This window comes from Oenanthe melanoleuca, chromosome 6 (genome assembly GCF_029582105.1).
Source record: "Oenanthe melanoleuca isolate GR-GAL-2019-014 chromosome 6, OMel1.0, whole genome shotgun sequence".
Lineage (NCBI taxonomy): Eukaryota > Metazoa > Chordata > Aves > Passeriformes > Muscicapidae > Oenanthe > Oenanthe melanoleuca.
In genome coordinates this window covers 10,430,093-10,455,323 of record NC_079340.1, presented here as the reverse complement: position 1 = coordinate 10,455,323, position 25,231 = coordinate 10,430,093, and the positions used below count along the sequence as shown (strand labels likewise).

Here is a 25,231-nt window from a genome sequence, read left to right as displayed (position 1 = left end):
CAACTTCTGTGTTGTGCCCCAGAGTCAGAAGGAACAAGAGAGATGAAGACTTTTTCCAACACAAAAGAATAAAATGGGAAAGTTAATGAAACTCTACTCCCATTAAACCTTTTCATCCAATTTACCTCAGTGGTGACATCTCTGGATATATACTTGGAAGCTCATAGGCATTTTGAGGGTATTTGAAATAGAAGCAAAAGGAAGAATACTGATTTATGTACGTTATTGTTTCCTGAGTAAATTGTTTTGAACTGAAACAATGAAAATGAAGAAATATTCTTCTTTCCTCTGTCTACTGACATCTTGTTTTATATTAGCATTGTACTATGAGTGTGCTGAAGTGGACTCTGTGGAAGTAAAATGCTTTACAAGGCATCAGCATACCTCAGGCCCCCATATCCTATCTGATCCTGGCCTTTGTGGGAAACTGAACATTTTGGTGGGGTACTGGATAGGGCACCAGTAATGACTGACTGTGACCAACCTGCACAATATCTGAGTTGGAGAATTAGGCTGTGGAAACCTCTATGTCCAGTTTTAGATCCTGTGTGATGTTCTGTGAGTGCTATAAAAAAAAATCTAAGAAATCTGCTGTTAGTGATGTGCCTTGCTGGAGTCTTGGGAAAAGTATGTGTGTGTATGTATAAAAGAAGAGAAATGCTTTTTCTCCTGGCACGTGCTTAACATTCCTTCTGTAGGATCTATACAGCAGTTATAAGGCAACAGAGATTGCAGGACTGCAATACAACTGCTAACAGTAGCAATGTATTGCAAATCAAACTGCAGTGCCAAGCCATGCTAGTCTGCTTAAACAATGGCTTGTCCAGAATTTGCTGGTTTGATAAACCAGTTGCATTTATGCACTTCCTTTGAAAAAGCAGTAAGGATGGGAAAAAGCAAGTCTTAATCAACAAATTAAAAAGCATATCCCACCAGACTCCATCAAAACTCTTACAACTATCCTTCAGAGGCAAACAGCACAAACATCTCCTAGAAATATTCCAGTCTCCAGAAGTTACACCATTGTGATTTCACTTCTGTTCAGCACTTGCTGCATTTGACTGCCCCTGACAGACCTGTTACTCACATAACCATGGGGTATTTTTCTTGCCAGGCATCATCAGCCGTCAGGAAGCGGAGGAGCTGTTGATGAACAAATCTGAAGGCGCCTTCCTGGTGCGAGTCAGTGAGAAAATCTGGGGCTACGCCTTGTCCTATCGCCAGCAAAACGGCTTCAAGCACTTCCTGGTGGATGCCTCGGGGGATTTCTACAGCTTCCTGGGGGTAGATCCCAACCGACACCCAACCCTCACAGATCTGATTGATTTTCACAAGGTAACACTTGCTAGGTGGAGATCAATAGCTGGGTGGAATGGATTAATAATTTAATGGGGAGCCGTGTAGTTTGAAACCACACTGGAAAATAGGAATGGCCATAGTGGGAAAGAATATTGTACGCTAAGCCCAGCTGTAACATTCATGCTTCTGTTGCAGTGAATCAGAAAGCTTTTCCCCTTCTTTCAAATGCTCCAGTATGTACTTGTGTCCCCTTATACAGTGTGTACTCTCCTTGGCTACAAATGGCCTAATAAGGGCTGACAGTTGTAACGCTTTCTGAGCCTCTTTGCTGTGGAAAATTGGATTGGAAATACCATAGAAAGGTCTTTCAATGAAATTTCAGCATTTTTCTACCTTTGATGTAAGGGCTGTAATGTGCAAAAGCAAGAGAGTGTGACCCTGCATTAAAGAAGGGAACATGGAGGGGTTCTCTTTTAGGAATGTATTAAGGGTCACTCCTTATTACCCAAAACAATCTCGCAAGAGAAATTTACTATTCGACTTTAGATGGGTTTGAATTACTTTACCTCTAGGTTCTGTTTCTTGTTGCCAGACTGTAACTAAACAGTAGCAGTGGTTCTGAAAGCATAAATCGTTTTTGTCTTGCATCTCTCCCTATTTTCATCAGTTTTAATTCTGCTTTTTTCTTAGCCACCCTTATAATTACCTTCATCCTCCATTTTCTAGTTTCCCTTCCTATTTTATCCTTTTCTCACTCTTGTCTCAGAGTAATTCTATAAATTTTTTGCTCCTCCTTTTCTTCACAGCTTTTATTTTTTTAGATATTCAGTCTCAGGTTATTTTTTCTTCTGAATTCCCTATCTTTTAAATCTTGTTTTTCTCTCATGTGTTTTGCAGCATCTGTTTAGCAGATTGCCTTAGTGCCCCCTCAGAGATCACTATGACATTAAATATCCACAAATTGTATTTCCACATGGGGAGATGGTAGGTTTCACATTTGACTAAAATATATGTCCTCTCCTAATTTAAATAAATCCTTCCTCAGTGGCCACCTTGGAAGTTCAAATCACTGACACCCTTCTTGTACAGAATGTCCTTTTGGCCAGTTTGGGTTAACCAACTGGGCTGTGTCCCCTTCTAGTTCTCCCTTATTCCCAGCCTACTCTGCCAGCAGGGCCTGAGTGGGAGAAAGAGAAAGCCTTTGTCATCTGGAAGCACTTATCAGCAATAGCCAAAAGTGTAGTGTGTTATCCACACTGTTTTAGCCACAAATTCAAAACACAATGTCACAGTGGAGCACAGGCAGCTGTGAAGCTACATCCCAGCCAGCCCCAGGGCACCTGGAGAGTCTAACCAAGGCCTTGAGAGGGAAAGAAAAGCAGACATGCAACACCTCAAATTCAGATTATCAGCTGTTGGATGTAGAACCTCTGGCTAATGTAGTTTCCCCTCTGCTCCTGGTGATGGTGACAACCAATTGCAGCTCTCTCTGCTCCAGTATGTTCCTATATTTTCATCAGCTCACGTTAGGCTACCATTGTGTTAGGACACATCTATTTACAGACAGCAGTAGAGCACTTGTCAGAAGCAGAATGGCTTTTAGTTCCTGCCATTTAAAAAAGGAAAAAAACTTGCTTAGGTGTCCCATGATAAGAGTTAACAGCTGGCCCTGTAGTAAGCCTATCAGGGAAACAGGTTCAGCTTTAATGTCAACATACAATTCTATTTTCCTTGTCTAGTTTACAGCTGTGTTAAAACTGGTACCTTTGGCAGTCATGGGTTTTCTGCCTGCCCTCTCTGGTGAGGCACACTGCTGTTGTCCCAAAGCCTCCCCCAGTCTGTATGTGACTGGTTGAGCTGTGGGCACATTTTCCCTTGCAGCTATTGCTACATTTTTTTGAGAAGCTGCTGCTATCCTCACGACTATTTTTGGCAAGACTATACTTCAACACTCCAAAGGTTGCATGGACTTTTTTTTTGAGGACCTGAGGAGGGCTGGCATAGCTAATTTTTTACTTGTTTATCCCTATTGACTTTTGTTTCATTTTGATTAAAAAACTGAGAGGTCACTCAAGCAACTCAGTTGGCAGACACAAGGGGGTGGTAACCATTAGCTGGAAGAACAAACTGTTTATTCATAGTTGCTTGCCAGTTACAGTGGAGTGATGGCCTTCACTGCTATTTTTAGAAGCAGGTGTGGCTTAGATCTTTGATATTTTAATTGGTTTTATCATTCCAGGAAGAAATCATCACGTCCTCAGGTGGGGAGCTACTCCTGGAGCCATGTGGACAGCAGAAGAATCCACCAGACTACAGCCCTTTATTTGAATAACTGATCCAGGACCAACAGGACTGCATTCTGGATAGCTGTAGTAATAGATAGTTACAAAAGTAAATAATGGAAGTAGTTGACTCACTTTTAAAGCCACTTGTCCTGTGGCCAAAAGTATCCTCATTAGGAGGCCTAAAACATTTCTGTTTTGCATCTGAATTATCATCACCATTATTCATATTGCTAGCACTTGAAAGGTGAGAAATTACCAGCAAATTGCAAAAGAGGACGACTTCCAAAAGGTTTTCAATGGGTTGTAGCCAATTACACTGAAAGCTAAGTTCCTGTCCTAAATTTCTCACATTTTATACTGCAAAGAAGCACGGGCAGGAGCTATTCATAGAGTACTGTATGAAGTATCAGTGTTGGTGAACAGATTCTGTGTTCCAGAGCAGGGCTGGACAGTTTCTGCTGACAATTTCATTACACAGTGGTGCACTTTGATAACAAGAGAAACAGTCTTCAAACATCCCTGTGACGTTTGTGATTGAGTTTAGAATTAGGTGCAGCTTGAAACTTGCCATTATGCTTTTGAATTCAGGCTTACAAAGTTCCCCACAGCAGAGACAGAATAAGGTCATGCACATTTTATTTACATTATCATGAAGCCCAACAGCCTTGGGAGGAACTTCACTCCTGTACAGTAAGTGGTCAGTTTATTCTAACTGATTGTTTTGCTGCAATTCTCTCACTGGTCTTGACATGCTTTCCATTTTTAGATGTGCGAGAGACACAGTGGATATTGCTAGCTTTACTTTGCTATAGGACTGGGTATTTTCCTCATCTGAGTTATGAGAGAGGGTGGGGCTGCTACATTTATCATCATGCTAATTTATATGTAAAAACAAGATGCACACAATGTGTTCCTGATCCATTTGCTATAAATATTAACCCCATGAAAATAGATCGGAAGCCTAGATCTGTGGAGCAATTGCTTGGTGCCTGGACTAGAAAAATAATAAAATCTCATCACAGTACACATAGGAAAGGCACACTGATTTCTATAAACTACTGCTTTGGACAGTCTCTGAGCCCTGTGGGGTTCTCTTCAAAATCCTGGTGTAGACCTCTCCTGAACCTCCTGTAAATCCCTTTCTCCTCAAGCAGTCATTTGACACTTGACTCACTGTTGCCTTCTGTACTCTGATCTAGATGGTAAAATCAATCAGGAAAAGAAGCTCGTCTTGTCCAAGCCAACAAAGCACACTAAACATTTAAGGTGCTACAGCAGTAAATATTTGTGGTAGTAATAGCAGTACTTTTTTATAATTAATTTTATGGCTAGCTCATATTAAAGTACAGATTTTTGCACACAAGCTTCATTTTTGGTCAGGAACTTTCTCTTCTGTTAACACTGGGTTTTGTGTGATTTAATCCACTGATTTTGTGACCCCTGAAAAGAAAATTCTATTGAACTTCCCACAGAGAGAGCTGGGCAGCTTCTCTATTAATCACTTGGCACACTGGCTCAGGAGGTATTAAATAGTTACTGTTAGCACCTCAGAACAAAGCAAGTCAGGACACAGCAAATAAGCAAAAGGCAAGAAAGATCTGCTTCCTCTGAGAAACCAGCTCTGCACTTTTTCCCTCCTTCAGAGGCATCTCAAGAACCACTTCAGCCTCAGGTTATTCACAGCTGCACAGTTTTTTCATGGAACTGGACCTCTACTTAAAGGAGAATGGAAAGGGACCTTTAAAATGATAAAAAATGTAAGTATCCACAGGCTTACCTCTGAGGTCAGAGTGATAGGTGACTGTATAGGATTTAGTATTAGACACTTAGGTGTCTTTACAGACTGGCACTGAAGAAAACCCCCCAAAAAACCAAGAACAAGAACAACAACAAAAAAAACCCCAAAAAACAAAAACAAACAAACAAACCATTAAATGCTATCTTTTCTCTGGAAAAGGTGCTAGGCATGCTAGAAGACATGCAAAGTCCAAAGTTTTTGAAAGATTACTCAAGACAATGCTGTGAATGTTTATAGATAGAATATTGAAGAACTTGTTCTACATGCAATTCACATTCAGAAGCTGATAATAATTCAGCTATTTATTTCTAGTGACACAGTTCCCAGGAACTGCTTGTGTTTTGTTTAGCCATTAAGAAGGCCTGGAAATAATAGTTCTTTAGCTTACGTGGCCTCTTGAAATGTAATTAACGTTATTTTCAATTTGGAGCACATTTTCTAATCTCATTTTCTAATTTCTTGTCTGAATTCCATCCATTTCTCACTTTAAATTTTACCTAGCTTTAAAATAAAGGCCTTGTAACTTCCCCTGCAAATGATATTACTTGGAAAACTGCAATTTCTGCTGAGAGTTTTACTATCCTAATAAAAGGCAGAATTCTCAGGTAAAGGAATTACTTGTGTATTCTCCCCATAGCCCCACAGAAATAATGAAAAATAGCCAGCCAATTCACAGAGTTACCAAGAAAGAAATGTAAACAATATGTAACCAGAAGCAGCAGCAATGAAATACGGTGCACTTGGCTGAAGATAAGTTTTGAAGCAAACAAAAGGAGATCACAGCTTGCAGCAACTATGAAGAACAGAAGCTTTCCTTGGTAGAGATGTGCAGCTGTTGCCAATATACTTGAGTGAAGTACAAGCATGGAGATGTTTTCTATGTTAACAGGTGCTTCTTGTTGCCTTACAGGGCAACAAGACAATAAGGGGACTATGAAAAGGTGGCCCGATTAGTAGGAAGAACAGAAGATAAAGCAGTGAAGGACTGAATATGGAAAATTAAGAAAAACAGAAAGGGCAAAATGTGCTTATTCTGTTGTTTTGACAGCATTTTGGATTTTTGCTGCTCCAGGAGGAAGACCTGACACCGCATCCTATTTTTCTCTCTGCAAGTCTGGAAGATTTCAGCTTTGAGCTAAATCTACCTTGGAGGTGGATTTGACACTGTTGAATCTGAAAGAGCTGGGCTGGTCTGTGCTGCAGCCTTGAATGCTTCCCTCTGTCTCTTCTCTATATAGTGCTGGGTGCAGCTGTTCCTCACTGGGTGAAAAAGTGCTCGTGGTGCTGCCATTCCTTGGCTGCCAGGGGTAGCTTTAGCTCATCCCCCTGGGTTGAGCTTCCAGTCTTGCTTCCTGACCTGTTTTTCTAGCGGCAACTATTGGTGAGTCGTAGGAGGGGCATGTTGTAGAATTTCCTTATAAGATTCCCTGTCAGTATCTCTTGCTGATGAGTCCACCAGGAATTCACTGAGAGGTCTGCTATGGTAATTGTATTTCATAAAGAAAAATGCCACAGCAGTAAGGTAAACTTTTAAACTTTAAATGAATTTAACTTTTCTCATATCTGTTTCACACTAATAAAAGATGGTACACAAGGTCCTAAGCTTGTTTGCAGATATCTATCAAAAAAGCATCTCTTGGGGATTCTTGCTTCTTCCTAGATCCACAGATCCATCTGTTCTTTTGAATTTTGTTTTGATCTCCAATTTAATACTGTCCTCTTCTCTAAAAAAGAACAAAAACCAAGAGATGGACAGCAATCATGGATGGAATTTCCAAGACTTCTCAAACGTAGATACCAGTCTATTAACTCTTGTAATAAATGGAACACTGATGTAATATGAGTTTTTGTATATTAGTTTTATCAATTGATGTCCCAGATTATTCTTTTAAATACTAGATCCCTATTGTTCTGAACAAATGCTAAGCTAAATAAAATAAGATGTCCCTCAAGAAAGAGATACCTAAAAATTGTTTTAACAACAGAGATTTATTTTCAGGCTGAGTAGAAAGTTTCTAAAAAATAGATTCAGAGTGAGATTTTCCACTAGATTTCAGTTACTCTGAATCAACTTAAACAAACCTATTTCTTGGCTGACGTGAGGCAATATAAATATACTGACTACAGTAAAATACTTTAGTTTTGTATGAATTAGAAACTCACTTCTGCTCAATCTTCCCTTGAAACACCAGAAACCTGAATACTGAGCATTAATGGAGCTACACCACATTTCACTGTAGTCTAAATTCTTCCATTTACCACAACACAAACCTGGTCTCAGGTAGACTGTGGGAAAAGCTTTTATCTATGAATAAATTTGTTTTCATAATTTACAGGTCAGAGCTTATATTTCAATAATTTTAAAGGATTGGCTTTCTTTTCTGGCTTATTGTGGCTTTGCTTTAAGACTCTTTTCTCCCTTTCCAAGAGGATGGGGCAAGTGACCTCTGAGAAGTGAGTCCCTGCTCAGGCTATCAACTGCAGAATCAGGTGTTTGCACTTGACTAGATGCTTGCTTTGTGTTTCCTGAGATGAATATCCTGGATACATACTGTCAGATGATAATGATGCATAATTGATTTTTATAGCTAATTTCTTGCCATGCAAGTGCTGTGTGTAAAGCTTCTCTTCAAATATTTGTTTACTGCTAGTGATTAATCCTGTAGCTTGTATATTTACATGATGGCTTGTAACTAATGCAAATTTTCTACTAGGCTGGAGCCTTCAATGGGTTTGGTTTCTTCTCTCTTGCAATTTCTTCCAGTAATTTTAAATAAAGACAACATTTTATGGTATCTTTATTATACATCAATTAGTGACTTTTCTTTAGAGAAAATCAGAGAAATAATTTCAAGAGACTGGACATTTAATTTGGTCCTAATCTTGTCCTCATGGTGTGCGTGCAAAGAACACACTTGGCATGGTAATGTCTCCTTTAAAGTTTAGCTGCCATTTCTCCCCCATTCTCAGTTTTAATGAGAACTTTGGGTGGGAGAAGGGCATAAGCTCACAAACCATGGAGACAAAAGAGAGGAGGCAGGACTGGTTTATTCCATATAAATTTCCATATAGCAGCTGGCAAAACTTGGATTAAGTATTTCCTGCTTAGCATCCAAAGTAGTGTGGTCACTACTTTTCCCTCTCACAACAGCAACAGGAAGGAATTCCTAGGGGGTGAGAAAAAAGCCCAAAAGTTGTTCAGTAACATTACAGAGCCCCAGCAATGATACAGAAGGGGTGTGGATCAAGAACACAGTAAAGACATATTTTGTGTATGGGTGTGTAGACTGGGAGTGATTGCAAATTCTTATTTGGAAGGAGTTAATTATTTTAATTGCATGATTGTTGTCCTTAGTGGTCAATGCATGTGATGACATGGCCAATTGTAATGCATCTTCTATTCCACAAACTGGTAGGGCATGGATTGCCTGAAAGGAAAATCAGACATAGTTGTCTCAGACAAAAGTTAGTAAGCATTCTTGTAGGTTATTTGGAGCAGAAAATTGTAAAATGTATAATGCATATCAGGATTTACAAATGTAGAAACAAGGCACTGCTTATCACACAAGGTATGATGAGTTTGTCAGTGTAATTTTTACAGCTCTTAAAAACTCAGTGAAGAATAAAGGTATCCCTGGTTATTCTGCTCTCCTGTAGGAAATGTCAGCATTGTAAACAAGAAAATATCTTCTCATCCAGGAATTTAAACTTAATAATGGACTATAGCAAGTCATTTCTGAGAGCTGCACAGTGAACACTGCACTGCAATTAGTGAGACAGCCAACTTATGTCTGTTCTTGACTCTCAAAGCCTTTCTGCTCATGATAGCCTGATGCTAATGTGAAATATGTTTTTAGGAAGTCATTCAAATTCAATGGAATGAAGAAGTGTTAAGGTATATGTTTCGTTAACATTTTTATTGTTGACATTTTCTCTCAAAGAATCCTAGAAAAAAATAGAATTCTACCAGCAATGCATAAGTTCTGGTCTGCCTTCCAGACAATATTTTTTTACCTATTATGTGCTGTACTCACATCATGCTACTTCATTTATTTTGAATTTCAGTGGTCTATGTGGTCTATTCTATACTGGAACCTATCTGATTTTTTAAAATATGGAAACAGTAGAGACAGATATATGCAAGCAAACTGTTCTATGGGACAAAAAATGTTCACTGAATTCCAAGGCTGAGCTCCCACAACATTTGCTGGAGTTCATGTGGCAATCCTTAGTTGATGAATATGAAAATTTTTTATTAGATCTGCCTGTTAAAATCACTTGTCGCTTTCCCCAGAGCTACTCTGAAATCTTCCATCGGCACTATTTAATGGAGAAATGTTCAGTTTTCAAAATGCCAAGCTTCATAAAATTGTTTCAATTCCTTAGAGTAAAAAATAAAAAAGAATAAAATTATCTAAGCACATTTTTAATTGCAGAAAATATGAAAGATGTGCTCATGTCTAACACAGAAAAATTTTATATTTTTATTAATCTCTAAAAGAAAATGTGCTACATTGTGCTCTAAATTCCGTGCAGATATTCAATATTTTTGACATTTCATTAGGTATCCATTCTCTCCCTTAATGCTAGTTTCCTTTTAAGGGAGTATGAAAATACCTAGGGAGCAGTTACTCAAAATGTCAAGCTCATTAAATATCTAACTTGATGACTGAAATAAATTCGTGAAGGTTTAAATAAGACCCCAGATAATTTTCTCTATAAAAAAATCAAGCTAGGAAAATGAGTTTAGAAAAAAAAAATGGATGCATCTTGTCCACAATTTTGAATATATTGTGTTACATGCTTAGATCCTTAGAGTATGATTTACATTTATACATTGCTAAAAAGTCTGAGCATCAAAAAGTTAAATTAATTTAAAATGGAATAATAAATAACAGAAAGGAAATTAGACCTACTGTTCCAGTTTCTGTGAAAAAGGCTAATTCTATCAATGGTTATGTAAAAGACCAAGCCTATTCCTGAACTTTTGTAGAAAAAAAGGATCTAATTTTCCAAGTTGTCACTGTGATCAATCACAGTAGAAATCTCCTCCTGGATGAAGGTTTGTGATTAAGAAATACAAAGTTCAGACTCCACATTCAAATACCAAATGGAAACATTTGCAATGTACCAGCTCCCACAGAACAGCTGTTGTGGTGTAGCAAAAAAGAGAAGCTTGGATCTTGGATTCCAGTTGTTCTCTTTGGGCTGGACTCGAAACAGGCACTTCAGAGTTCCAGGTCAGTGTTGTATGAGCTCCTCTGCCGAAGACCACTGATTATTTGAGGAGGCAGGACCAGGAGAGAGTGAGAAAACTTGTGGAACCTTGAAAAATTACTATCAAAGGAAAAAAACCCCAACCACTTCCCCTTCCCCACCCTAGACAGGAGTCAGTTTGTAGTGGGGAAACAAGGAGGCATTGTGAAACTGGCAGACGTTGTTTTCCTGTTGGTGAGGAGGCATGTACACAATTTGTTGAAGTCAATGAGATGGAAGTGGTGAATAAGGATTTCACAGCCAGGTCGTTTTTTATTCATTCTGTTCTACAGCAGTGCACATACAGTCACGAAGTGCTTGGAGTGCTAACCCATCTGTTCTCAGGAGCAGCTCACATCCAGTGGGCTAAAAATACTCGGTCTGCCAAGGAGACAGTCAAGGTACTTTGAAAAGGCTTGGATGTTTTTACTTTGGGCCACAGATAAAGGTGATAAATTAAGAGGCATCAGGGCTCTTTTTTTTCATCTCTCTTCCTCCCCCAGATCTATTAATAATGAAGCAAATTCAAAACAACAAGGAGAAAACTGCCTGCTGGCTAATACTCTGTAATCCTGGGTCTGCACCTGCCCACAGCACTGAAGTTTAATTCAAGTTACACTTCAGTAATTGATGATCACTTGCCATATCCCTTTATAAAGCTATTTCATCAATGTGTCTTGTGGGTCATTTTCTATCAGCAGCAAATCAACGAAATTTTAATGGAATAGAGAGCCTACTTGAGACTGAATGATGTTGCTTTACCTGTTTCAGTATCAAGTGAAGTTCTTAAAGGTTCAGCAGATAATAGTTTTACAGATTTTTTTCTTTGATAACTTTGTTTCTGCAGAATGGTGGCATCCTTGTAATCAGCTGTAATAAAGATTGAAGGCATTGAATGAACTTGGTTTTACTGTGGTTTCAGAGACAATGGAAAAACGTGGAGTTTGAAGCCGATAACCAGATCCTTATAAATGCTGCAGCGGTGTAGTAGGGAATGCATTAACTCCTGGATCTGGTGATTCAGGGAGAATCTGAAATGGTTTAAAAATCTCCAGGGTAATGCAGTAATTAACCAGGCACAGGGAAGCACAAGGTCACGAACTGAGCTCCCTTGAAAGCTGCAGTTGGAGCTGGATTGTCAGAAGAGTCTCACCCATCGCTCTGAGGGCAAAGCCGCCGCCGAGCCGGGTCTGTGAGCGGGGATGGGCAGCACTGAGACCGCCCCTCAGAGAATATTCCGGACAAGCGTCAGTCAAACAGCACATCTCGCTTTTCCTGGGGTAAAGTTCCCCTGACTGAGCTGAACCCACCGGCACCGATCAGGATTCGATGCCCGGCTTTGCTTTACGTCCCCGTTTCGTGCGGGCTCCCGCAGGCCCTGTGGGCAGGAGCAGGAGGAGCCCGGCCCGGCTGTGAGGGGTGGCCGAGCCTCCCGTGGCCACCACAGTCTGGAACCTTCTGGATGTGACCCTGGGCGCTGTGAGGGGCGGCCGAGCCTCCCAGAGCTGAGGCAGTCTGGAACCCTCTGGATGTGCCCTGGACACTGCGGGCCTTCAGCCTGGCCCGCCCCATGGCCCGCGAGGGCTCGGGCCGCACGCTGTGGCTCTGCTGCCGCAGCCGTGGAGCCGCAGGGTGCGGTGCATGGCCCCACACAGCTCACAGTGCTGTGCTCCGCAGGGAGGGCTCGGGCTCTGCTGCCATGGTGGCCGTGGAGCCGCAGGGTGCGGTGCACGGCCCCACAGAGCTCACAGTGCTGTGCTCCGCAGGGAGGGCTCGGGCTCTGCTGCCATGGTGGCCGCAGCCGCAGGGTGCGGTGCACGGCCCCACACAGCTCACAGTGCCGTGCTCCGCAGGGAGGGCTCTGGCCATCAGGGCCCAGCCCCGCAGCTTCAGGAAACTCTTAACAGCAGCTTTGCAAAGCCTCCTGTATCCCCAGCCCTACCCAAACCAGCTCCCGAAATACAGGCTTGATAAAACCGTGCCCCGTGGTTGGTTACCCTCAGGTGGAACAGAGTAGATAATTAACAGATGGACAGGATGAAACTGGCAGGAAATGGATAAAACCAGGCCAACTGTCCTGGCTTTTGTCCTGCTTTAAGCACTCCTCAGCTCCTTGTGGCTGGACAACAGAAATGGGAAGGTTCCAGGGAAGGGAGCTGCCCTTTTGTCCCCAAAGTCAAGGACAGGAGCCCTTTCCTCCAGTAATATTTACACGATGGAGGCAGACCAGTAGATAAGATGCATTTTTTTTGTTCTAGTTTGGCTTAGCTTCCCTGAATTGCCAGTGTAGCAGTAGTGGAATGCAAGAAAGGTACCAGCTGATGGTTGAAATGCAAAAATCAGCCACAGTGAGGTCGGCATTCACTGCCCCGATTTGTTAACCAAGTCCAAAGTTTGAATCTGATATAGAACAAATCTAAAGGAAAAATTTTCCAACGTGCTTGCATCTCCATGAACCACTGAACACAAATCATGTATTAGTTAAGTATTAAGGATGTTTACCAAAATGTAAATGTTTTCCAATTTTTCCAGTTAGTCTTGGGTCAAGCCTTGAATGCAAAAGAAGATAAATCTGCCTTCTCATCTTCACAGTCGCAGCTGGGGCACACATTGTCAGGGCAGTGTGTGTTTCCCTGTTTCTGTTTAAGCAAGGTGTATCAGTCTTTGAAACTGTAAATTTAAATATTATCACTACCACCTTGCTCCAAACAGCACTAAACACAATTTCAGATACAGGAGAGGGAAAACTGCCTGAAGACTTAGAAATGTCAAAATAAGAAATGTCCAAAATAGGATTGTGCTAGAGAGTGGCAAACAGCTATGTTCTGGTTGATTTGATGTGCTTTGATACAGTCTATAAACTTTCAAAAACTATTTAACACATACTGAAATAATGCTCAGAAATGTAATGCAGTAAAGCTTTTGTTTAAAAAGGAGTGTAAATAGCTGTCGAGGATGCAGTGTTGCCTGGTTTTCACAATGAAATTACTCTCTTTTGATTTCTTTGTCTAAAGTAATCTCTGTGCATCCTTTTACTACAGAACAAGCTAGACAACATCTAAACAAAACTAATGCTTTCTCAAGTCGTTCAACAGAAATGGTTATGCTTATTTAATATTTTGTGAGTATTTTTCATGGTAGTTTAATTTTTAACAAACCGAGGAATCTAGCAGAGAAAATAAAATGTGGACTCATGGCACTGTAATTGTAGTTGATGAGAAGCAGCAGATAAAAGGTGAAGACTCCTCTGCCCTCATTCTACACAGCACAAAACTCAGGTAAAGAGCTACTTTGTGATATGAAAGAAAGGAAGATGCTTTTGACTCTGCGTGGATGAATTGTAAACTCTTGGAATGATTTGGGGCTTTAAAGGGCCTTTAGAAATCAAGTTTGTACTAAAATTTTAAGATGGTATATTCTGGATTTGTGTGGAATTTACTTAATTTTCTTTAATCTTTTAGCATCTGGAATTTCATTTTCTTTTCCTTGTCACTGCACTCTCTGGAGGACCATAGCAGATCTGCCCTTTTATTTTTATGAATGTCTTTCAGGCTGTCATTTCTGGAGCTCATTATTCAGTAGAGCTTTTGATGTACACTTTTTTTTTTTTTTTTTTTTTATGTTTTGTTTTGGTTTGTTTGCTTGTTTTGTTTTTTGTGTTTTGTTTTTTGTTTTGTTTTTGTTTGTTTGTTTGTGGTTGTTGGGGTTTTTTTGTGGGTTTGTTTTTTTTTTTTTTTTTTTTTTACTTTTTAAACTATGATTTAGATATGCTGGACCTTGTTAAGTGTGAATATGGGCAAAAGTTCTATTGAAAAGGCTGAAAAATATTTTACATAAACCAACTGGAAATTCTTGCCCGTGTTTTATTTTTGCACTATTCTTTGTGTATAGTCATAGAACAATGGGGGAGTTATTTGTTTTGTTGAGGTTGTTATAATTGGTTTTGGTTTTGTTTTATTAAAAAAAATAGCGATGTGGTGGGATATGGGAGGATTTGTTGAAGGCTTCATTAAGTTTCTTCTTTAAGCTTGATATTTTACAGGGATTGTTGCTGCATGTCTAATAAAATGCTGTTGCTCTGAGTTCTGTAACAACTGTGGATGTGACTGAGGTGTTGGGAGGTGTTGTGTTCTTATACACTAAGAAAAAGAAAACACAGCCCATTTCTAACCAAAGAATGCAAGGAAACAATTTGTCATTACTGACAGCAGGAAAATGAATAAGTATTGCAGTAGATACATGTATAGCCAATGAATTTGTACCAGCATCTGAGTGATGTCCTGTCTCAGGAAGGCAGGCAGACCAGGGTTATTAACTTCCTTTATGGAGAGCTTTCTTTCAGGCAGGGAATTTGTGGTGGGAACCAACAACTTGTATTGGTTTTCCTGTATTCTTTCTCTTTCTAAGGTACTATGCACATGATTACACAATACTATGTTAAAGACATATTATTACACAATACTTTGTTAAAAAAACCTAAAACCAAAGGGCTTAGTTGCCTGTCCAGAGCTAGGCTCCAAAACTCACATTTTGGCACCACAGTAGAAATGGAGAAACTGAGAAGTCTCAAATATTCAATGTAACTCTATATATACAATGTATGTTTAACATATTAGAAAAATTGTGATTTAATATCAGCACAAAAAATAATAAAATTTGAGCCTATGTTGAGGCACAGAAAATTCTGGCTGCTCCTATCAATGTATTTAGACACATTATGAGTTCCTTATCAATATTAATCATAAGGCTATAAGAGGAAAGGATTATGTTTTCTAGGACAATAAACAGCTAATAATTGTAGCACAACTCAGCTTGTGAACTGCCTCACTATTTCTTCATTATTTTTACTTCATTTTTCTTGTTGCTCAGTTTTACAGGTCCAGGACCTTCTTCAGCCACTTTACTTCTTTCGAGGCATAGACATCTTTCCCTTCTTGATTCCCACCTCCTGCCTTTTCTCCATTCTTTTTTTGTTTGTTACAATCTAGTGTTTGCAGGTAAGTTGTCACTTCAGTGCACCATTAAACTGTGCTTAACACATTCCTTTGGCAAAAGTGCCAGAACAGTTATTGTAGAAACAGAAGGGCAGAAAACCTTGGATAAACAATTTAGTTAAAGAAAACAAAACAATTTCAGGCAAACAGAATTCATTCCAGTTTTATAGGTAACCGTAACAGAACTCTCTCGAAGTTTAAGAATAGTTCAGTGCCTCCACTTCCAGTCTCTCTTTAGGGCCTCATAAAGTTCCTGGTTCTTACTAGTTTTGATCTGAGTGCTAAAAGGATTGCTCTGTGAGCACCTGCCAGATCGAAAAGTCTTGAAACTCCATGCCAGTTTGCCTTTATCTTCCCTTTACAACTCGTTAAATGTCTGTTACAAGGAGCTATATAAAGAATGGGAAGTCTCAAAAGACCACCTTGATGCATCCCAAAGACCTCAATTCCATGAAACCCTTTCAGGTGAGGGTCTGAACTCCTGTGCTTCATATAAAAGCATGTGAACTTTTTGAGAAGACCTAGTCTCTATGAAAATGTCCTTATGTGTTTTTTAATCTATCCTGCTGTTTTGCATGGTAAGTCGTTTAAAAACCCTTCAAAATACATCAAAATGCAATATTGTGCCGAATGCCTCTGGATCCTAGCTTAAAAATGAATGCTGTGGAATAGGAGATAATTTTGAATTACAGAACAGCTTCTCAAAATGTCAGTTGTAAATAGTCAGGAAATCCCTCATTATCAATAAAATGGCACTGATAGGCAGCTAAAAAGTAATTTATAATACTTCAAATCCATATCCTCACAAGCCTTTTATCTTGAAGGAGTCCCACCAGCACCAAGCAAAATACAGTTTAGTGCAAGAAGGATCTTTGGGGGTTTTTCATGCCCAGTGAACTAGAGTTTTGGAAACTCCTGCTGGACAAAGGACTTTGGTTGTAATAGTGTTTCAAATTAAACCACTTAAAGGTGTTTTTAAGTCATCATCTTTCATCACTGTAATAGATATAAAATCCTTTAGTATATGTTCAGATACCATTCATTTTCTGGATAAGAGTCATATTGTTTATGAAACTGCATTGTTCACAATACAAGCTTGGATGTTAATTAGTCTTTTTGAGGTTTCTGATCTCTAATTTCTGTTTAGCTACTTTATCCATTCACTCATATTTCTTAAAAGCCCTTTATCATGTGTGAAGTGAAAAACCACCCTCTCTAGTGTTACTTGTGTGGAAATTGTAACTCAATAGCCCTAAAGCCAGTATTTCTTCGATGTAGGTCAACTGTAAAAATCCCATTGACTTAATTGGCAGAAGAGTTAGACCTGTATGAGAAGCAAGGGAAAAAAACAAGTCAGTGGAAAAATAGTATGAAAATTTTATACCATCAGAGAAAATGTGGTGATGTTGAAGGCGAAAAGTGTGAGCACAGTGATAGGATTGCAGAATGCAAGCTTATTTCACCACAGTGCTGGGTGTTCAGCACCATGTTACTGCAAATTCATCTTGTTTCTGTAGTTTTTATGGCTGGAATTTTACTCTGTACTTTTTACTTACCTGCTGAGGTTTTCTGACTGCTAATTAGGTAGCTGTTTACCCATTAATGCTACACAGCTCATCTTACATTAACATCTGTAAGTGAGCAGCCTGAACTGAGTTGTCCTTGAATAAATGGCTCCCAAGGGCAAGTCCAGGTATCTGGTTGCAAGCTGCTGGGCAGTCAAACACGTGTGAAGTTATTAGGAAACTTGTAAAATATAATTAATATAAATTAAGGAAAAAAAAATGTTTTCCAGGAGATAAATGGATTTCTAAGATTTTTTGCTAAAAGCATAACAAGGAATATAATCTTCTAAAATGCTTTTTTACATATGGTTGCTTACCAACAAACATTCTTTCAGTGCATGCAGTACAAGGTCTCCAAATATAGATGTTTTTGAAAGGAAAAAAATTCTCAAATGTTTGAATAAAAACTGCCTATATTTGACTTCCAGAAATAATCCAGTCTGAGTAAAATAGTGCCACAAATGTGTGTGAATCAAATTCATGAATGGTAGCTAAGTTACAAACACATACATTTCTTTTTAAAACGTGTTACATTCTCACTAGAAAGGTTTGTAGACCTCTGGTTGACTTCACTAAAGCCTGAACTGCCTGCACAGCTTTTCTTGTGGTTCTTGAAAGTAATTGATCATTCTTTCTCCAGCTTCTTTTTAGTTCTCTTCTCTCAATGATGGTTTATAATTGAGCTGTCAGCAATGCTGACAATGGTTTGTGTACCTGAATCTCCAAATGCTTTCTCCCAGGAGCCCAGACTAGATTATTGCAGTGGTACCCCTCATCTAACCCTTGAACTGGAAACAGCTAGGGTTGAACTTCCTTGTTTATCTCCATCCAAAAGGATGGAACATGCAAGCTCCAGAGGATAATCTAGACACACTTCAAGATGTAGAAAGTAGAGCTTTTGGATGTAAAAATGTGTCTCTAAGGTTTGGTGACCATCACAACAGGTCCTCTGTGGTAAAAGCAAGTAAAATGCAAACCTTTTCCATAGTCTAGTCTATACCTTGGGTGTTTTGATTCTAGAGAATATAATCCTCAGCTTCAATTCATTCCCCACATGGGGCTTTAGGTGATTTTCTCTCCTTCACTAGGCATAGTGCTCTTGTCCTACCAGAGAAAGATTCAGAACATCAGCACACAGCCAATGCACATCTCAAGTGCATTCAGTTGAGACTATCCTGGTATCCTGGGAAAACTGTAATGTTGCCTTGCCATGAACAGTGCTTCCACAGCCTGTAGCACAAGGCAGTTGGATGTGGGCTGGAGACAGAATTGGAAAGACTATGTGCTATGTGAAGGGCTGAATTCAGTGAAAGGCCACCATAGCAATAAGGTAATAATGGAAGAACTTTAAGTCAAACACTAAATACTTTAATGCAAAATGTTAGGTACCAAATGTTTGCTTGCTGGGAAGGATATATTTAATGCTATGCAAACAGTTTGTGAAAAGGTATGTGCTGCCTAAGGAAGAAAAGTGGAATTAAAACCTCATTAAAACTTCTAAAGGGAAGGGCTTTGAAAAACTGACTCTCTCAGAGGTTCAGAATAACTAATTTCTTTCCTTTTGAACCTAGAGTACAGAATCTGAGAATGAGAATATAGTCTAAATACTGTTATTCATACAGATGGGAGTGAAATCTTTTGCTTTGCAGATTCCTGCTGCAAGCAGACATGGAAGTGTTCCTCTTGTGCTCGGAGATCTGAAGTCAGTGAGCACGGTGCTGAGGCAAGCTGCAAACTCCAAAGCTAGTGAGTGTGTGTTAACTCAGATCTGACAGTTAAGCCCAGCTCAAAAGTTTGGGGGCTCCACTGGATGATCATCTATAACTCAAAGCACTGAAGTCAGCAAACTCCTGATGGGCCAAAGCTGCAGGAGGAAAGCCAGATCAATTTTGTTCACATTTGCTCTAGGTATAATAGGAGATCTTCGAGTAACTGGTAGCATCCCTTTGTAGTTGGCTTTAAAAATATATGTTCTATATATATTTATACTAGAATAGAACCTTTCTTCTCTTAGAAGATAGGGAACCTCCTGCTGCAGTATTCTGCCTGGATTTGACAAGGGTATATAACTTATCATATATTTATAATGAGAATAGTTTTTACCAGCATGGAGTCACGTAGGTTGCATTCTGGTTTTGTCTGGACATTCACAATTAAGCCTTTCTCAGGGTTTGGCAGACACAGCCAATTAAAATATTCCAGATTACAGTAAAATTGGAACAGGCATAAAATGCTCCTTAAGTAGTGTGTCCCTGTCACTGAAAAAGGCATGAGTTCTAAAATGTCAGTGAATTCACTTTCTCTTCTACTTAGGAGACAAGCAGACAGCACCTTCTGTAAGAATAAATATTTTAATAGCATTTGGTTCTTTGGCTTGCATGTGGAGTTATGCCTTTAAAATTAAAGCCAGAGAGCAAGACAAAAATTGACTTGTTTTGTAGAAAAAGTAGCCATTTATGGACCAGGATGATTTATTTATGACCAAGAAATTGAACAGACAGGGTTGCTCATTTTGGCAGTACTCTACAATTCATATATTTGTATCTCAGTTTCAAGCATAGACTTGATTTGGAACATACTACAGCCCAACTTTTCAAACATGATGAATAATTTTTTATTGTCTTCTTGTGTTAGAGACATTTTAGAAGGTTTTATATTTATTAATGCTCTGCAGAACAATTCCTTCCAAATGAACTTGGGCAAAAAATGGAGGCATCCAAAATCAGTCATTTTTGAACAATCTTTCTTTCAACGTTATTTGATAAAATCCTTCTCAACTTGATTAGGAGTTCTTGATTAGAGCTTCTAAGAAAATTAAGGGCCTAGAATATGGTTATCTACAAGAATGCTCAATTTCTGAATAGTTTTTATGTGTGTTAAATATAGTACACAGATGCAATGCTGTAACCCAGCCTAATTAAGAGAGTGCTTAGGTCCTATCTGTCCCACCACAATGTTTTTGAGAAGATACAGGGATGTGTTGCCAAAACACAAAATTCTGCTGCTTCTGATCCAGTGATGTGTAGAGTTTGCTTTTGCAGAGCAGAACTTTGTTTGCCTCCTGTAAGATCCGAAATGAGGGATGGAGGGCTTTAGGTGGCTCTTTAAAATGCTGTTCATTGCATTCAAATGATGCAGCAATTCACAGGTCATGGGTGACAAAAGCCTGGCCCACACCTTTTCCAGCCACAGCTGTGGGCTCATCTGAAGCCAACTTTAGTTCTGGTTACAATGTATTATATACTTTTTATTGAACAGCATCTTACAACATGCCAATTAATCAATACTTATAGCTTATCATAACTACTAACATTGCTATATTAGCATTGTTATTTTTTAATTACAAAAAGTTAGTATGTTACAGTTTAAGCTAGAAGTTTTTTTGCAGTGGAAAATTTTGAGATTTTTCTTTTTATTGCGATATTGCCTTTCTTGTTTGTTCATGAAAATTTTTTGCTTGGTAAAAACGTCTTTTATTTGAGGTACATTTATCCTTTGTTCAAAATCATAAAAGCCTTTTCCAACTTACATGCTAATATACTTTTAGTCTTTTTAGTTTTCCAGTAAGACTAGCTCAGCAATTTTTTTTCTATGTCAAAACTTGCTATCATTTCTATTCTTTCTTCAAATTCTACATTTAAAGATCTTTCTGTTGTACATACATATCTGTAAGACCTTCCTGTCAAATTCTTATTCTTCCCAACAGCCTTCAGAGGAAGGAGTACTACGAAATACTTCAGCCCTTCTGGCTGCCTCTGCCTCAGGTGGATGTGGAGCAGCTGGAGGACAGCAGATGCCCCTGGCCCTCAGGTGAGAGGGATGAGGAGTGAGTGCTGTTTTCCCCACCAATCTATTGGGATCTCCACTGGTTCATGTAAACTTAAGAATCTCCTCATTCTCTTTTCACTTTGATGGGAATGCATGGGAAACTTCAGTGCAAGATAAAAAAGCCTCACAGACTGAAAAGAAAATCAGTCCATGCCAGCAAGAGGCACCTAACAGAAAAACTTAGGTCATGAAGTTGATCATGGTGGTAAGTGGAGGTTGATGGGCAGTGGAGGGTGATGGACTCAGCAAGCAGTTTAGGAGAAGGCAGGTATATATGTCTGCCTTCTTCTTTGCACAGCTTAAGCAAATTGCAGAGACAGTAAGATTGTTAAGGAGTCCTAAATTTTGGGAATATGCTTGTAATACACCACAGCACTGCCAAGGCTAAATTACAGATATAATGGCTTGAAGAACACAGCATTATTAGTCACATTTACTAGTTAAAAAAATTGCAATGTTCCCCCTAAATATCATTAGAGAGAAATTATACAGTACCAACGTTTCTCTGAGAAATCAGCATTAAAACCAGAGTTGTTCTCCTCATAATGCAAGTAATTAAATAAGGGAAAAACAGCAGCTATTCATTCCATGGGCTTCAGACATGATAGCAATGGACATTGTGAACTGAGATTTAAAAGGGACATGTCTGCTCTGAATATTTCATATCTCTTTTACACAATTTGTCTACAAAACACTAGGCAGATTTAAAATATTTGTTTTGAATAGCAGAAAATAACTTAGCTGTTACTCGAACTCTTTCAATGACTTGAAAATAAGCTTAAAAAATGAACAAGCTACTAATGGTAAAATTTTCTATTCAGGGGTGGCATACACATGAGCCTGGGAAAAGTTACTATTACCTATCATTCTTGCTGTAAAGCTGCATGAATGTGTGCAGTGCTCACAGCTTGAATGTGCAGAAGAATGTACTATGCAGAACAGGTGATGATCAATGCAATTTAAGCACTTCAGGGACCATCTGGGCTTTCAGTTATTTTAAGATGGAGAAAAAACAGCTTGACATGTTGACTGTGAAACTGCAAATACCAGCACTCTACAATATTTTTCAGTATTTTGTTTTGTGTCTTTTAACAAAAGAATGCTTACAAGTCTTAGAAGTGTAGCACTAGAAAGGGACCTTTTTTTCCAGCTTGTCTCCTTTCAGTGAGATAGAATTAATGACAGATGTTTTGTCCCTTACTGTCTAAGCTGTGACACAGCTTCCCTGGACACTAATGATAGACACAGAAACACTGTGAATTAGAAATTTTTTTTCCAGACTCCATCTGAAATCTCTTCAGCAGCCAAAGTTTGTTTCTCTTTTTCCTCCTCCCTGTGAGACTGGATAACAATTTATCACTATAGCACTTTTACCAGCTTTTATATTATAGAACTGTTTCATGTTACATGTAAGATCCCTCTTCTCTGACTAACCCTGCTGAATTTGTGCAGCTTTCCCTTTTGGTTCACATTTTTAAGCCTTTGACTCTTAATGTTCTTTTCAGGATTTGGTAATTTTCTTTTATCTGCCATAACAGGCCAAATTATGGTTGGGGTTCTAGCTGAGCTCTCACCAGGATCATGAAAACCAGAGTAATTTGCTCCATTTCAGATTTACAATATTTCTGTTAATACTGTTCAGAATAAGTTGACTCTTATTCAGGTTTTATCTTAACAACCAGAATTTTTCGCTGGTACAATCTTATGGTTTGTTTTGCTTCTTTGTATTTATGCTCTTTATTTCTCCTTACTGTGGGCAGTGCTTTGCTTTGGTCCTGATTGAATTTATCTTACTGTTTTTGCCATTTTTCTGACTTACCTGTTATTCCAAGTTTTGATATTTTCCTTCAACATGCTTTTAAATTATCCCAGTGCAATGTGATGTGTGAATTTTGTGTTTATTCAATTCCACAAATAATTTACAGGTATTGTGGCTTGAATAGTCAAAAAGTAGTCACAGGGCAGACCTCTGGAAGATCTCACCTAAACTCTCTTAGTATGATAACAAGTAATGAACTTCTAGTTTTTGAGATTATTTCACTGGCCCTCAGCAAATGTTTCCAGTTTGTTGTAATGTCAGTGTCAAATGCTTCACTAAGTCTGAGGGGTGGCCCATCTATTGCTTAACCTGGTTCACTAAGCCAGCTAGGAGGAAATTCACTTGCTCTAGTGAGTTGTTATGTTTACATCATGGAGGAAATTATTTTATTTACTTTTATTTACTTATCACTATTCTCAAAATGCTGCAGGTCTTCCAGGATCTTCTCAAATATCTTATTCAGCTGGGTGATCTGTAATTCTTGGGTGCTTCTTACACTTTTAAAAATAGGTTTGTTTTTCTCCCTCTGCTTTTGCAATCTCAGTCATTCTTCTCTCTCCATATCAGGATCAGTTTCTGATGTCAAAAAACAAGTATAGGTACTGTGTTTCTTGGGGAGCTCCTTCCAGCTGTGATTTTATTCATCGTGCAGGCTCACTGCATTTCATTGCTGTCACTCTCTGCATGCATGCATGTATTCAGGAACTCCCAGAAAGAAGTCTTTGTGTGAAAGAACTGAGTTCAGAAAAAGCAGGCTAGAGCCCACAGAACAACAGTTTTTTCAAAACCTATCTCACAGTATCACTATTAGGATTAAAATATACATAAAGGAATGTTTGCAAAGATGGACATTAACACTGTAAAATGGGTGTGGTACTTGCCAAGGTTCCACATTATACATAATGTATGTGAAAAGTACTGAACAAATATTGGATAATTATTTTCTTTATTTCCACATCCTAAATTTATGAAGGAAATTAACAGAAGTGTCTCAGAAAAATGTGAGTTATGGCTCTGACTACCAGATTGGCAGTGCTCCTTCCCTGCATTAGGTCATGGAGACTATATATTGAAAGCTTTTAGTACAGGAAAACCATTGTCCCAGCCTGAATTGTAGAAGGGTTTTCTTACTATTTAGCAAAACTAAGCCAGTTTGTATAAATGAATTTGGAATGGGAAACATACCCCACAGTCCCCACAAGAATCAAAAATTGGCCTGTTCCATAATGGAGGGGTAGGGAGAGAGCAAGGGCACAGGCATGTCTGTATTTTTATTAGTTACCACACATTATATATGCATGAACTTTGATTGTAAGTTACAAGACAGTGGATAAATGAAGATCTTTTTAGTGAAATATATGTTATAGGAAATCCCCAGTTGAATGAGATGGTGGAAAATGGTAGCAAAATAATAAAGTGTGAATGATGTAAGTTGCAAAAGTTATCTTTGCTCCACAATTTTCAGATTAACAATGGATAAACACTGTGAGGTTATTTACTAGTGTTTATTTAAGAATTGAAACAATAGTGCCTGCACTGTTAGAGCCTGGATATTGTCACTGGACATGTGCAAGCAAATAAAGTGAGAGCAAAGGCATAAAAAATATTCAGTACATTTTAGCCTGCTGCAATTGTTTGGAGAAATTGATTAGATATGTAAGTCCTCAGGGTTTGTCAGGGCTAAGCTGTTAAGTGTATGGCAGTGGTACATAAAGCACATCTCTGAATTCCATGCCAGGACACTTCAAAACAGAGGTCCTGCTTGGGAACTCAGGGAAGCACTACACTGGATGGAGATGGCAACCCTGGGTGAATGGTGTCCAAGTGCTGTTCCTGAGGTTTTTCTGTGTGCAGATCAAGTTAACTTAGTAACCAGTTGAATTTAGGAGCTTTTTTTTTAATGTGCTCAAATTACAAAGAGCAGTATTACATTATAATGGTGAGAATGTGTGCCCTTGATGAGCTCTGGTGAAAACCCTGTGGCTTGAATTTTGCAGGTGAGACATGTTGGTTTATAAGGGAATTGAGCAGACCATCGTCCATGTGGGGTTTTTTCTGAGATATTTCTAGGAACTGCCTCACTTTCAGTGAAAATCTTTGTTGGAGGCTGAGATTGCTGTGAGGTAAGGGAAAATACTCTTCAAGCAGGATTTATTTTGAGGTAAATCTAAATGACTAATTAGTCATCGATTAACAGCTTAGAGGAAGGCAGCTAGAAGTAGTCAATACTCTCTTCTGAACTGGATTCTGTATCTCACAACAGAGCAGAGTTTTACAATTCTCATAATCAAGTGTCAAGCCTTCAGTGCAGGTTGCCCAGCTTCCACAGGATCAGTAGCTGAACTGCAGCCACGCACACCAGCTGAGATTTTCTCCCATGGAGCTGT

General features: G+C 38.9%; 1 protein-coding gene across 1 annotated transcript in view; it reads left to right on the top strand.

The window, feature by feature from the left end:
• Window positions 1-3,668, top strand: part of SH2D4B (SH2 domain containing 4B) — a 56,052-nt gene extending 52,384 nt beyond the window's left edge. Inside the window, exons 7-8 of the mRNA XM_056495158.1 lie at window positions 1,115-1,335; window positions 3,539-3,668. Of these exons, the coding sequence (XP_056351133.1) occupies window positions 1,115-1,335; window positions 3,539-3,631 (314 nt within the window). The 3' untranslated portion in view covers window positions 3,632-3,668. The remainder of the gene's footprint in view (window positions 1-1,114; window positions 1,336-3,538) is intronic.
• Window positions 3,669-25,231: the final 21,563 nt, after the last annotated feature.